Here is a 14,248-nt window from a genome sequence, read left to right as displayed (position 1 = left end):
TCCTTTGCATGTGTGCTGCTGCATGCGGACTGGCAAAGGTAGTCACTAGTGGTCACAGCTAGACAACTAGCATGTTTAAAATAAAAGCTGCAAAGCGCCCACGAGAATGATTCGACCATATGAGTTCAAAACATTTATACAAAACAAAAAATCATCTAATTTCATCTAGGTTTCATATAGAATTACGTAGAACTGCCTTAATTATTATTCCCCTGGGGCAGTGCTGGGGCTGTGGCCCGAATATTTGGAAATCCTAGAAACGCGAGCCAGTTAATAAATTCTTTATATTAATTTTGGGAAGCCCCCACCCATATTTCCTGTTAGGCTACATTATATAAGTCTTTTCTTTCCTCTTCGCAAGTGTATGAAGGTTGATTACTTTAAAGAGATTTACAACAGATCACTGTAAGAAAAGCTGCTTTATTGAACTACCTGGCTGGCTCGATATCCGAGAATTTGAGATCACAGTCTCTACTAAGCTATTGAAAATAATCTTTCAAAAAAAAAAAACACACACACACGCGCGCGCGCACACACACACACACACACACACACACACACACACACACACACACACACACACACACACACACACACACACCATTATGAGAATAAGCCAAAAGACCATTATGTTGAACATTGAACCACACACATGCTCACTCTCCCATCACACACCTGGTGCGCTCCTGTTCTGTTAACACGTCAGCACAACACACAAACACACAAACACGCGCACACACGCACGCAGGCACACACACACACACACACACACACACACACACACACACACACACACAGGATTATGCAATTTAGTGGTTAATTAATATACAATGGTAAGGATATAAACAAGAGAAATGAATGCAGTATTGATGCTTTGTGGTCATTAAAAGGTCAAACTACTAACGCTTTAGAATAATAGCTGTTAAGTATGCTTACCCTCCTTCTGAACAGGTTATCAACGCTGATATACAAGGTTAATATACAAGGTTAATAACGCTGCAATTACTTGCAAATGAGCAATTCCTTTGTAATGAAATAGTATGATCTGAATTGAGCAGTTTTATTTGAGTTATTATGCAAACAGTCATTTTACAATAACGTGTTAATACTAAATGACTACCATAGTTATTATAGTGTTATGCTAGGAATAAGAGCAACTTATGCTTCAGTTATCATGACATAGAGTTCTTCATCCTGTAAATCAACTGACCAACTTGTAGAAGCAACCTAGTGTACCTACACAACAGACACACTCCATGCAGTGCAACTCACCTGTTCAGTAGCAAGTTCTAGGCAGGGTAGATAACAGTGTTCGATATCTATGGCTGGGCATTATATCCCCATAATCCTTAGAAATATCAATATGACAATCTTAACAAATATTACATAAGAATGTTGGTCAAGTTACGCCCAAGACCTTATCATTTGAACACTGGTCCTCCAAATGAATTAGTTAAAATAAGAATCAAGAATAGATACTCACTGTGTCCCAGGACTCCTCGGCATCAGTGTGTGTGGATGTGTGTGCCGTTTATCCCCGCAGTCTTTTAGAGCGTCATCTCCGTGCTTCGTTAGAGGGAGAGCGACAGAGAGGAGCCTACGTTCAGGCAGGGCAATGGAGTCCACACGCACCCAGCTGCAACCCACATGGTACCCACTCCGCCTATACTCAGTCACAAAACCTGTTCAGTTGGCATTGTATTAGTATTAAAAAAGAGTATTCATATTATTCAGTTTCTTTTCTGTAGGTGCCTCAGATAAGAAAAGACTCAGTACAGATGTTTTCATACAATGAGATACTGAAGGCTATGGCTCTCTCAGCGTCTGTGGCGCTCCAATATATTATTTGCCTTAACAGTCTTTTTGAAAAGTATTATTGGAGGATTATGGCCAAGCCTCCTCCTTCTCAGGACACCCAATCTGAGATTTGCTCGGCAGGCTATGGTGTTTTCATACGAATCCTGATTCTGACTTTACAGAATAAAACATAATTCCAGAGTGACAGACCTAAAATAGCCTAATATACAGAGCAGTATGCTTGTAGGCTACATGTAGAATGTTCCACAGGACACTTTCCAAAGCCAAGCAGGGGATATCTCATTGCCTAATAAATCAAAGACAAATACGACATAATGACAGCTGATGACTGTTATGAACCAGGTATGAGAGCAACTATACATCATCTGTTTCGAAGCCAAACACGCGTCGCCATCGTGTGGTTAAAACTGGACCGCATTGTGTCTGAAGGAATTGCTGAAGCGCAGGTGAGACGCGCCTATGAGCTGTCACTGTCCATGGTCCTGAAACCTCTATCAATCACCGTCTGAAATGAAGTGACAGGAAATAGTATGTATTTTGTTGCAATTGATTGTCACGGTAGGCTATGGTGAACTTTTTATAAGAATACATCCGTAAGAAAAGGGTAAAACCGACCACGACAAGTCATAGCTAGTGTCAGGAAGGTGCGAGAGAGAAGACTGTTTTTTGTGCGAGACAAGATTGCCCCTGGTCTGGTCTGACTCGAACTGGTCATTTTCCAGCTTACTGAAAGTCAAGTGAATTGCTGCAGTGTTCTGCGAGCTCTCTCGCGGGCGGACTGGTATGCGAGTCCCGCTTCGGAGAAAGAGGGAGTTGAAAGTTCATAATGGCTTTGCACATATCAGGTGACAATGTGGAAAAGCTGGCCAGCGTCTGCTGCGACTCAACAAGCAGAAACGTGTGTACAATGACGAGCGAAGTGGTTGCAAAGTACAGCGAAGAGGAGGATGGTGGGGGCGACGAAGCCTTGGCATTGGGGTATTACGATGACGACGACGACTTCGACACATTCACTGACGGAGACGTCGATTCCAGCTGCGAAGACGGAGGTATTTGAACTTTTTCGTGTCGTCAGGAAGGTCACTAACATTGATACATTGTGATCATATTGTAATCAGCTACGGGTAACGTTTGGGTTTCTAACCTACTGCGTTTGCCTACTTTACTAAAAGCCTATTCTTGCAGTCGAAGAAGTGTGTTCATGCATTTGAGAAACTTCTGCGAAGTAGCGACACTATGGTTAAAGCCTATTCCACTGTTGTCCAGTTGGCTACAGTATGTGCTAGCTGTGCCACCCGTATGGCAGAGGCTATGCGTATGAGAAACATTATGTTGGCAGGCTGGCAGGTGGGCGTCATGTTTTTACCGAAAAAGGAATCGTTGGTCAGATAGTATGACAACAGCGAAAGTTATGCGAGGACTCTTTCTGTGCACAAAGACTGCTCTTGTATGCTGCATTGCTGCATAACTGCGATGCATCTGACTATGGTTGCCACAATGTTCTGTATTACTTATCATTTTGAGAATGCCATACTCTAGCAACAATACGTATTTGCTAAGCCATAATAATATTATATTACCGTAAATGTCTGCAATATACATATTCTCTCACTGTATGCATTACATGGTCTCCTCTACTGGGAAAAGGTTTGCACACTGAAATATTAAGATGTATTTTCTCTTCCTCAAACCTCACTCACACATTCACAGCTGATGACTCACAAGAATGTCTTGGCTTGACAGTGGAATAATGCTTTGAGGAACTCAGTTCAGCGGTCAGATGGCAAAGGTTCTGTTACTACCCTGCTCACCATTCTATGAAACACTCCTCTGAAAACTATAAGGTTCATCATGCTCTCACATTGCCTGAAAAATGTTTTAAAAATGTTTTGGGAACACAATCTGAAAATAACTGATTGGCAAGTTCATGAAGCAATACCCTTCATCACACTCCTCAATGTATACAGTACAATACATGTATCAATAATTTGGCCTTCTTCTCAGTCTTATATGTCATACCACTATAACAGTTGGCCTACTATTGCACCAGAGCTACTTAATTAATAATAATTAATAATCAGCTACTTCTGACTAGGGTTCCCACCTACTATAACATAAGACTTCAGGGGTGCTCCCTCTGTCTGATAATGTTACAGCATAAGGACTGCCCCACATGCCCCACCACAGTCACCGAGAATGCAGTTCACATTCCTCAGCAGGGAGCTATCAAGGTCACCAACCTTGAGTCAGCGGAAGCATGTGATTGGCTCAGCACCGTGCCAGCTAGTGTCTGCACTGAAGACCAACTGTGCTGATGAGATGATCTATGGCATGTGCTACAAATCATAGGGCCTATCTGATTGTGTTTCTGATGGCTCTGACTTACGCACACAGGTGGCTAGTTTTCTGTTTGTTTGCTTTGTCCGTCCATCTCTCTCTGTCTCTTCCCTCTTCTGTCTGTGTCTTCAAATATATTTCTGCTCTGTCCCCTCCCCACACACTCACCCTCTCTCTCTATTCTTCTCTCCCTCCCAAATAACCCTCCCTCCATCTCTCTCTCTCTCTCTCTCTCTCTCTCTCTCTCTCTCTCTCTCTCTCTCTCTCTCTTCTCTCTCTCTCACACACACACGTACACACTCATCCGTCCCAGACCTGGGCTTCAGTGACCCACTCAGCGGGGAGGTGAAGCCCCGGATCCTTCTGATGGGCCTGCGGCGCAGCGGAAAGTCCTCCATTCAGAAGGTGGTCTTCCACAAGATGTCCCCAAACGAGACCCTCTTCCTGGAGAGCACCAACAAGATCTGCCGTGAGGATGTCTCCAACAGCTCCTTCGTCAGCTTCCAGATCTGGGACTTCCCCGGCCAGATCGACTTCTTCGACCCCACCTTCGACTACGAGATGATCTTCCGGGGAACGGGTGCCCTCATCTTTGTCATCGACTCGCAGGTGCGTTGACACAAAATGATGGTTTGGAAATACACATTCCAGCTGCATCTCCTCCAGAATGATACCAACAAGTTGCTATATTCAATGTATACTGCTCTCCTATGGTCTATGCTATAAACAGCACATTCACACATTGTTCCTGATCCACTGTCACTGTAAAATGAGGTGAAATCCCATGTTCATATTCCATTACTATATTACCATAGTCTAGAAAGCAGCCTTCATCCAGTATCATCCAGTATTCATCCAGTGTTGTCCCGCTTGCTGTTCTTTATGGAGAATCTTAGCAAGACTGTGACGGCATATATGATACTGTATCTGTGTACTGTACACTAACACATATTGTAAGATGGTCACAGTGTTTGTACAATGAAAGTAGCGAAGCAAATTCGACTCAGTTGATGTTGAAGACTCAAAGTTGCTATTCCAACACTTGCCTTTCTAACGAACTCCTTCACTCTCCTCTATGTAGGATGACTATGTTGAAGCTCTCAGTCGACTCCACCTTACGGTGACCAGGGCCTACAAGGTGAACCCTGACATCAACTTTGAGGTGTTCATACACAAAGTGGACGGTCTGTCTGATGACCACAAGATTGAGAAACAGAGAGACATACACAAACGAGCCAACGATGACCTTGCTGACGCAGGCTTGGAGAGGATACATCTAAGGTGAGGCCTCCTAAAATGAACTTGTAGTATCATTGATGAAGATCGAGTCAAGACATAACCATGCTATGAACAATGTTTCCTGTATTTCTTCTTCTTGTATTTTGTAAGGACAATTTACAATGGCATTTCTCACTTTGATCCCTCAGCTTCTACCTGACTAGCATCTACGACCACTCCATATTTGAAGCCTTCAGTAAAGTGGTACAGAAACTCATTCCTCAGCTGCCCACCCTGGAGAACCTACTCAATATCTTCATATCTGTGAGTAGTCCTGCTCTACACATCTTCCCTTCAATGCACATTTCAGCCAGTAGGTGGCAGTAGCATGTAAAACATTTTAGAGATTATTATTAAAAAGAAAATGTCTGGCCCACATCAACCCCCTTACTGCTGAGGACATACTTTATTTGTATCTATAAAACAATCTACAGTTTGGCTGCATACCCGTATTAAATGCAGAATATAACTGAAGATTATTGCAACGTATGTCAGAAAGACATTTGAGGGTATAGTATATATTATAATTAATATACATCTGCATAGATTATTGCTGCAGCAATGTAGCTGCAGCGAGATGTTCAAGCTATCATCAGTGTGTACAATGATGATGTCCATTGTATGTTGTACCTGTGGTCTGCTCGGATAAGTAAGTTAGTGCAGTATTGTATGGTAAGCAACCGTGGTAACACTTAAGTATGGGTAACATTTATGACGGGTATTACCGTACTAGTAATTTATTAGGTCTTTATTCAGTGTTTTCTTATTCTTATGCTATAAATCATGTATTAGCTGGCCATTTAGATGTAATCTCACCTTCCAATCACTGGCTCACAGCGACCTTGGGGTTACTGGCAAGCCACAACTTAAATCTGATTACTGAGCATGGGCTCTTGATATCACTACACCCAACACACTGTACATCTTCAGTATAATAATTTTAATATATATTTTTAAACCTTCATCATAACCTTTCTAAATGGTAATTATGTTCAGTACATTTTATAAAAATAAGTTCTTTGCTTAGTACAGACTCCCACAGGGATAATGAGCATTTGCCATTTGTACTTTTGCAAGGTAAACATGTCAAAGAAATTAAACACAATTAAAGGCAGAATTATATGTTGACAATGTCAAAGAGGAATGTCAGACACATTGCTAATCTGTGGTAAGAAATACATTAGTTGTTTTAAGTTTAAGAGACAATTAACCTTGACGCTGGCTTGTTTACGTACAGATACCACAGATTATTATTTGTTGCCCCTGAAGTTACTTGGAGCATGAAGAGTGTGAAGTCACCATCCAAGAAAAACACTGTGAAAACCTGATACAGTATATGCCCATGAGGTCTAGGGTGTAGGACACTTGCTTTTGAGTGTTATTAGTTTCAAGTTTCAAAGTTGTGTGTGTATGTGTTGTCCGGAAGTGTACTGGAGTATATGTCAGTACAATTACATACTTACCTCCAAGCTCTCCTCTTTTGAAAAACACAGTCTCGGATAGAGTTATAGGCTAAGTTAGTCATCCAGATGTTGGAGACTCTTAAACTTGTTAAAACAACTAATGTATTTCTTACCACAGATTAGCAATGTGTCTGACATTCCTTTTTGACATTATGTTAAAGATTGTTGATTGCAGTTCATAGCCATATCGACATTTTTGGATGATAGCAGTCAATGTGAAAAGAAATAGAAGAAAACTATCTCAGGGCTTTATTCCGGAGCTGTCTTTCAAGTGCTCTGCTTATGTAAATTGATTTGAGTGATATCATTTTCAAGGAGCTGGGACCCAGATGACCTTGGGTCTATATAGCTTCAAATGACTCTTTCTCTCCCCCCCTCTCTCATTCTCTCATTCTCTCTCTCTCTCTCTCTGTCTCGTTGCTTTTAGAACTCGGGCATCGAGAAGGCCTTTCTCTTTGATGTGGTCAGCAAAATTTACATAGCGACAGACAGCAGTCCTGTGGACATGCAGACGTATGAGCTGTGCTGTGACATGATCGACGTGGTCATCGACATCTCCTGCATCTACGGGTGAGTTATTGAACCGGTGATACAGTGTAATGAAATTAATTGTAACAAGGGAGAGGGACTTCCTAAGAGTATCAAGAGGTCAAGAGTTTTTCTGACCATGTGTTGTAGCCTTGCAGGAGTCAACGCCACAACCCATTGGAGTTGCCAGCACCACATGCCTCAACCAACTGAGCAATCTGAACCTATAATACAGTCCACTAATGGGGTTGGATATCAAGATCATGAATTTCTCTGATGAAATGATTTCTCTCCAGCTGAGAATGTAAATAGACTCTAAACTGACTTTCCAGTCTTGTTTTAGAGCAATGAAATGGCCTTCACATGTTTGAAAAAGAACGAAATCATGATTACATTACATGAGACACATTAAAGAGACCACAACAAAAGCCAACCAGTGTTGCTACCTACTGTACATTAGTCAACTTTTTTCACATACAAAGACAACAATAACTTTGTAATCTCAGAACAATTTGGTAAAAGTTTGCTTTGCAAACATTGCCCTGCTTTGCAAGCATCTCTCTCCTACACCTGTTAGCTTATAGCTAGCACAAACACCTGACAAAAAAATCACCCCTATTATCCCCAGCCTTCATCCCTTCCTGAAAAATAAATAACACAGACACTCAAAATTAGACATGGCCTCACCCGATGAGCCCACTTTGCCCTTATCAGGATGACTGCAGCAGAAGCCATCCTCGTAGCTATGAGAGGTTGATAAACAAGTTTGAACCATGTGGTGACGTTGCCACCCTCCGGGTCCATTGGCCCTGATGTGACCCATGTGTGCCGTGGCAAGGAGAGGGCACTGGGTATGTAAAGCCCTGCCCTGGGCATTACAGCTGGGGGTCTATGCCAAACTGGGCCTTAGAAGACTGTGCTTTTTACCCATCCAACTGTTGCCTTGTGATTTCAACCAAGGGCAACAACACTAATTGGCTAAAACATTAAAATATGCAGGGAATGAGATAGAGATGAGAGATGTTGTGTGTGTGTGTGTGTGTGTGTGTGTGTGTTTGTGTGTGTGTGTGTGTGTGTGTGTGTGTGTGTGTGTGCGTGCGTGCATGCGTACGTTTGTGTGTGTGTGTGTGTGTGTGTGTGTGTCCTTGGGTGTGTGTTTGTGTGCTCAGGCAAATAGACTGAGCGCTCCTGTGGTTTCATGGGACCAGTCGGTTCAGTCTGTTCACCCAAATTGAAGGTTTATTCATTTGAGTTTCGTATCATTATCATGGCTGAACAGCTGGGTTATTAACATTAATTAGACGGTTTAGCAAATGGAGTACTTTTCACCTCATTTAGTTAATGAGTCACTCTTGTGTGAGAAACTTGGCATGCAAATCACATGTTCGAATGGCTCAAAAATGTCCCCATGCCACTAAATTGAATATGTTGTCTCCTTTCATAGCAATTCCATTCTTGTTTTTAATGTGTAAGGGTTGTCCATGCCCATCTCAAAAATAAATTAATACATAATAATAATCGCTGTATGTGAAATGCAGGAACTATTTTTAGCTTGAATATGTCATTGTGACTCTCCCTAAATCTCATGAAAGCATTGGAGCTTTTATTCATTTTCATAATTACCATTTGATCCACAATCTGTTGCACAGCAATGCTTTTTATCTTACTTATCAAATATGTTTTGGCAGGGATGACGCAGGTTTCTAATGTTCATGCATAGGTGGTATATGTATCCCTACATAAACTCAGACTTGGTCTTGGAAGATTTAGTCTTCTCAGTTGATATCACAAAATGGATTCCCACCCTAAAAATACATATTTTTCCAAATGAAATGCACAGAGAGCAGCAACCTGTCTGTTTTGGCTTCTGTAAGCAACATAAACCCACCCACAAATTGTAACTGAAGGTTGATCTAAGCGATAGTGGAGTTCTTGAACACGTCACATTTTGTCACATTCAAAACAGTGTGGGTGGCTGTGTGTCCTCCTCTATGCTTATTTTTAGGTTTGTGAAACACACACCAAAAAATCCTAACACAAATGACCTACTTTCAGAAGTTATAAAAACTTGAAAGCACAGACATTTTGTGTCCTGATAGTTGCATAATACTTCGAGATTCTAACAGGCCCTATGAGGATCCAAAAGATCCTGTGGGACCTAGAGAGAACATAAGACAATGTACGGTCTATATCGAACAGAGTAAAACAGAAAAGGTAATAATCCTCTATTGAATATTCATAGAATGTAAATTATCCCCGTTTCCTTGGCTCATACCACGTAAGAACACAAAGAGAATGTATTCAAACAACAACCAAGCAACAACAACACAACAGAACAACAAACACCATTCATCACAGTCTTCCATACGGTGTTTGTTTGTCTCTGGCTCCTAGTATGACCGGCGATGAGGCTGGCCAGCCCTATGATAAGGAGTCCATGGCCATCATCCACCTCAACAATACCACAGTCATGTACCTGAAGGAAGTCACTAAGTTCCTGGCCCTGGTCTGCTTCCTGAGAGAGGAGAGCTTTGAGAGGAAAGGTCAGTCAGTCAGTCAGTCTGAGACATCTTCAGTATCAAATTATGTATAATTGTATGTCATAACAGTGTCATAATGTTGTCATGTGGGGCAGTGAATCTTGTCATGACATGGCAGCATCGTGACATGACACTACTGACCCACCAAGGCTGTATCCCCTGGTGAACCTTGGGAGACATTCCTACTGAAAACCGGTTACTGACACCCAACTCCACTTTAAGACATAAAGGTTGTTCAGGAGCACAAGTTACTAGCTCACCACAATACCCTTTGATATTTGTCCAGAAGTAGGTTGAATGAGAATACCTGCTGCTCTTGACAAAGGCTAATGAGGACTGAAATTGATTTTCATGTTATGTCACGCTCCTCAGCTTATAGGTGATAGGTGAAGTAATTAAGGTGAAGTGATACCTGCAAGAATAGGATGGAAATAGCAAGCCAAGTCAAAGGGCTACAGTACACAACTTTCTCTGGATAGTACATACAGTATTATCATCCACTACCTACATTGAATTACCCTAATTTAAATGTACCTGCAATACTGTAAAGTAGCTACACTTAAATGTATAAAAATGCACCTCAAATAAAGCCTCCAAAAAGGCTTTAAAAATATATATATCTAACCATCGCTGTATGTTTGGAGAACCTTTTCTCTCTCTCCCTCTCTCTCTCTCTTGAGAATGTACGGTTAGCTTGGCATTCGTGATCAAAGACACTCACCCTACTTTCAAGCCTTGAACTCATCAATTTCCCCCCTGTCGAGATTGAGCCTCAGTATTAAGTGGCAGCGCTGAGCTGTGATTTGAGGACAGATGGCAGATGCCACCTGTTACAATACCAAAAGAGCTTTCTTTGATATAAGTTCCTTTCAAGTTGAAGGTATTCATACGAGTGCTTTCTGTGCTTTCTGAGAAGCTAGGCTACTCTATACAGTACAAACAATGCCGTGATCACATTTGGTTACTGTTAGTGCTGTATGTACAGTATGTACATTTTTCTATTCCATTGTTGCTGACAACTAAGTGTCTAACGTTGATGAGTACACTTTCTAGTGCTAATGTAGGTATGTTATGTATGCGATGCATTCTATTGTATCGCTTTGATAACATAATTCATATGTGTTGTATGCACTGGAATTGGAATTGACAACCTGATGCTATGTTGTACACTTGCTAATGTATTGAAAAAGAAATACTGTGCAAGTTGTTGGAAGTTAAATAAAAAGACCCTCTTGATTATGAAAAAAAAACAAATACAACTTTATATGAAATACTTTATTGCACTTCCACTTCTCAAGGACTGTCTCAACATCACTTGCACATTTAGTTTGTTCTTGCTCATGCACTTTTTGTTGGGCTGTGAGACAGTGGCTACATACTGTTTTCTTTCATGACCAAACAGTGCCTTTATTTTTGCAAGCACAACATAACATGAGAGCTTCATCTGAATGTTTGAGTAAAGTAGCCTTGAGAACCGATGGTTCTCGAGCCTAACGGCCTTTAGAGCAGGAGCCTCCTGTTTCCGTAGCGCGAGGCGGCTTGATGTACAAGTACACCCCCTGGACATGACGCTGGTATGTCACAGGGTCTTACCCCCAATCCAACCCTTAATGCTGAGTGCCAAGCAGGGAGGCATCGGGTGAATGTTTGAGTCACAGCACCTATTTATCCCAAAATAACAACTGGCCTACCATGAAAAGGTTAAAACTTATTACCGTATTGTGGATTTGATCTTTGATCAACTAATTAACTAATTAATACAATGTGACATTCCAGGTCCTATCATACAGGTGATATTACAATGTTTTCACAAAATATGTATATCCTCCCCATAGCATAATACAAAAAGGGGGGAAGACTTTTTGAAGCATCAATGAGCTCAAATCATTAGCATACTTTTCCTTTGAACTTTAAAAAAAATCTTTCAGAGCTCATAAAGTCTTTGGAGAATTTCAACTGTCAAGACAATTACTATTCAACACCGGTAATTTTGGAATCTCTTCATATTCAGTGACAAAAAGCAGTCAAAGCAGTCAAATCTTGTGGTACAATATGCACATTCTCTGCAATGCAATCTAAATAATTAGAGATGATCACCCTTTGATAATGTCACTGGTAAACTGAGCATTACAAATTGGTTATGTTAATTATTGCTTGATTCACAAGTATAGGGGCTTAGATTTGCTTACATTTAGAAACTTAGCTTGTATGAATATTGAGCATTACAAATAAGTTATTAATTATTTTTTTTCTTTGTTCCTTGTTTTATTTTGAAGGACTTATTGACTACAACTTCCACTGTTTCAAGACAGCCATTCAAGAGGTCTTCGACGTAAGAGTAAAGGTGCAGAAAAACCGCAAGCTCCTAACCCAGAGGAGGTGGAGTAAACAGGCCATGCCCAATGGGGTCCTTGGCAACCCACACTGAAAGCTGCCCATTAGTGGTATTACCTGTCAATCATACATTTTTATTGCTAGAACTTGGAGGTGATGGGTGAAGAGCCCTGTGCCCCTTTTAGCTCAGACGGCTAATGTACATGACTATTCAACAATTTCTTGGGGTTGAATTTCAATCATCACATATAAAAATGATGTGTCATACATTGAAATCTGCTGAAAATAGTTGAAGAAGATATGCTTATTTGAATGTTGGTACCCCTCAAACCAAATACAGAAGAAACTCGCTCTGAATCAAAACACACGCAAAAAAAATAGCTGCTAGTAGCTAGCAGGTAAAAAGGTACATTGCTATGAACATCTAACTATATGTTTAGTACACCACAACATGCTGATAGAACATCAACATGCTAAAAACACATAACTACACATAATTAGATGATCACACGGTTCTTTCTTTTGAAAACGTTTGTTTACAAGCCATGTATCACTTACCCAGTAGCCTACAGCAGACAAGACAGTGAATCCAATTCACAAATGATAAGTATTTAGTGATCCTAAAACTGTTGTTTGTTATATCGAGTGGGCTCTTCAACACTTCAACTTTCGTAATATGTAAAAAAATAAAATAAAAAATAAAAGCTTTTCAAAGAAGCTTTTTGGTCATTTGGGCGACTTGAGAATTGCTGACATGCAGACCTTTTCACCACCGTGTCACATATAATAAATAATATGTTATTTAAAATCACTGAAACAGGTTTTGTTACAGTTGACCTGTATGTTTAAAGTTGATGCACAGTAAGGCAAGCTTATATTTTATAGTTTTATACAATTACGGGCTAAAAAGCCAATTTTCCTTTCATGTGTCACTGATGATACATTTTCATAAATAAAAATAGGGCTTTTCTAAACACTGTGCAAGTAAGATAGTGAAATCAATCAATGAGGGGTGAGTTTTGCGAAAGCTTTCTATCAACAGTAGAACTTTGAACAGTTATTTTGACAATATATCCCTCTCCTAGATCAGCCTTTGCAGCAGGAGAAATTAAGTACTACTGAATCTACAAATCTTTCAGGAAACTCACAGTACGACATTGTACCACTGTAATTTATCAGACCACCCGAGGAACAGATTGCACTTGTTTATGTCTTGTTAAAGTACATTTTTTCAATGTTTATAAAACATTTGATTTACTCGCCTGGGAATATCAACCATCTGAATGTCACTAACGTAATGCTCTTATTGCTGTGTTGATTGGTGAGACTGTTCTATTGTGAACTAATACATCCCCTTTATACATATAGTCCGCAATGATTATTAGTACAAACTGTTGAACTCTAGGAATCCTAGTCATCCTAGTAATCAGAATACTACTGAAACATGTGTTATATGCATTATATGTGGTTAAGAGATGTTTTTATATAAATATATAATAATTAAAAAACACATCTACATGAATTGCAATTACCATCAATTACTGATCATATCAAGTAAGTATTATGAACCTTTAATTTCATAGGAGTGGAGTCATGACTTGGCTTATCTGATGTCAGCTAAAATGAAGGCTAATGTTCTACGCCTGCAGTCTGTATTCAATAACTAATCATCTGTACCCATTGTTTTAATACTTTCTTAATTTACTGAAAGGTTTTATTTATTTATTTATTTTGTTCATCAATAAAACTGCATTTGTTTACATTGCTGTGTCGCATCTTGTATCTTAATAACACAATCCACAAGAAGGAAAAAAGGAAACACTACTTACAGTATACTTAAACACTTTACTGTTGTTCTAATGCATAGCACAATATAAGACTTGTTATAAGTATGTATGACTGCACTATAATGTCTTTTACCAACTCATAGTGATCCTGAGCTATATTATC

General features: G+C 40.1%; 1 protein-coding gene across 1 annotated transcript; it reads left to right on the top strand.

Moving 5' to 3' along the window:
• Window positions 1-2,725: 2,725 nt before the first annotated feature.
• rragd (ras-related GTP binding D) lies at window positions 2,726-12,392 on the top strand (the record flags this gene model as incomplete). The annotated part of the gene is made up of 7 exons (XM_080536089.1): window positions 2,726-2,867; window positions 4,469-4,764; window positions 5,237-5,436; window positions 5,583-5,697; window positions 7,324-7,466; window positions 9,819-9,967; window positions 12,241-12,392. 7 exons carry the CDS (start codon window positions 2,726-2,728, stop codon window positions 12,390-12,392), a joined length of 1,197 nt encoding a protein of 398 aa, XP_080392215.1.
• Between the last annotated feature and the right edge of the window lie 1,856 nt (window positions 12,393-14,248).

This window comes from Nansenia antarctica, assembly GCF_963989245.1.
Source record: "Nansenia antarctica genome assembly, chromosome: 1".
Taxonomy (NCBI): Eukaryota; Metazoa; Chordata; class Actinopteri; order Argentiniformes; family Microstomatidae; genus Nansenia; species Nansenia antarctica.
This window is presented reverse-complemented; position numbering and strand designations above follow the sequence as displayed.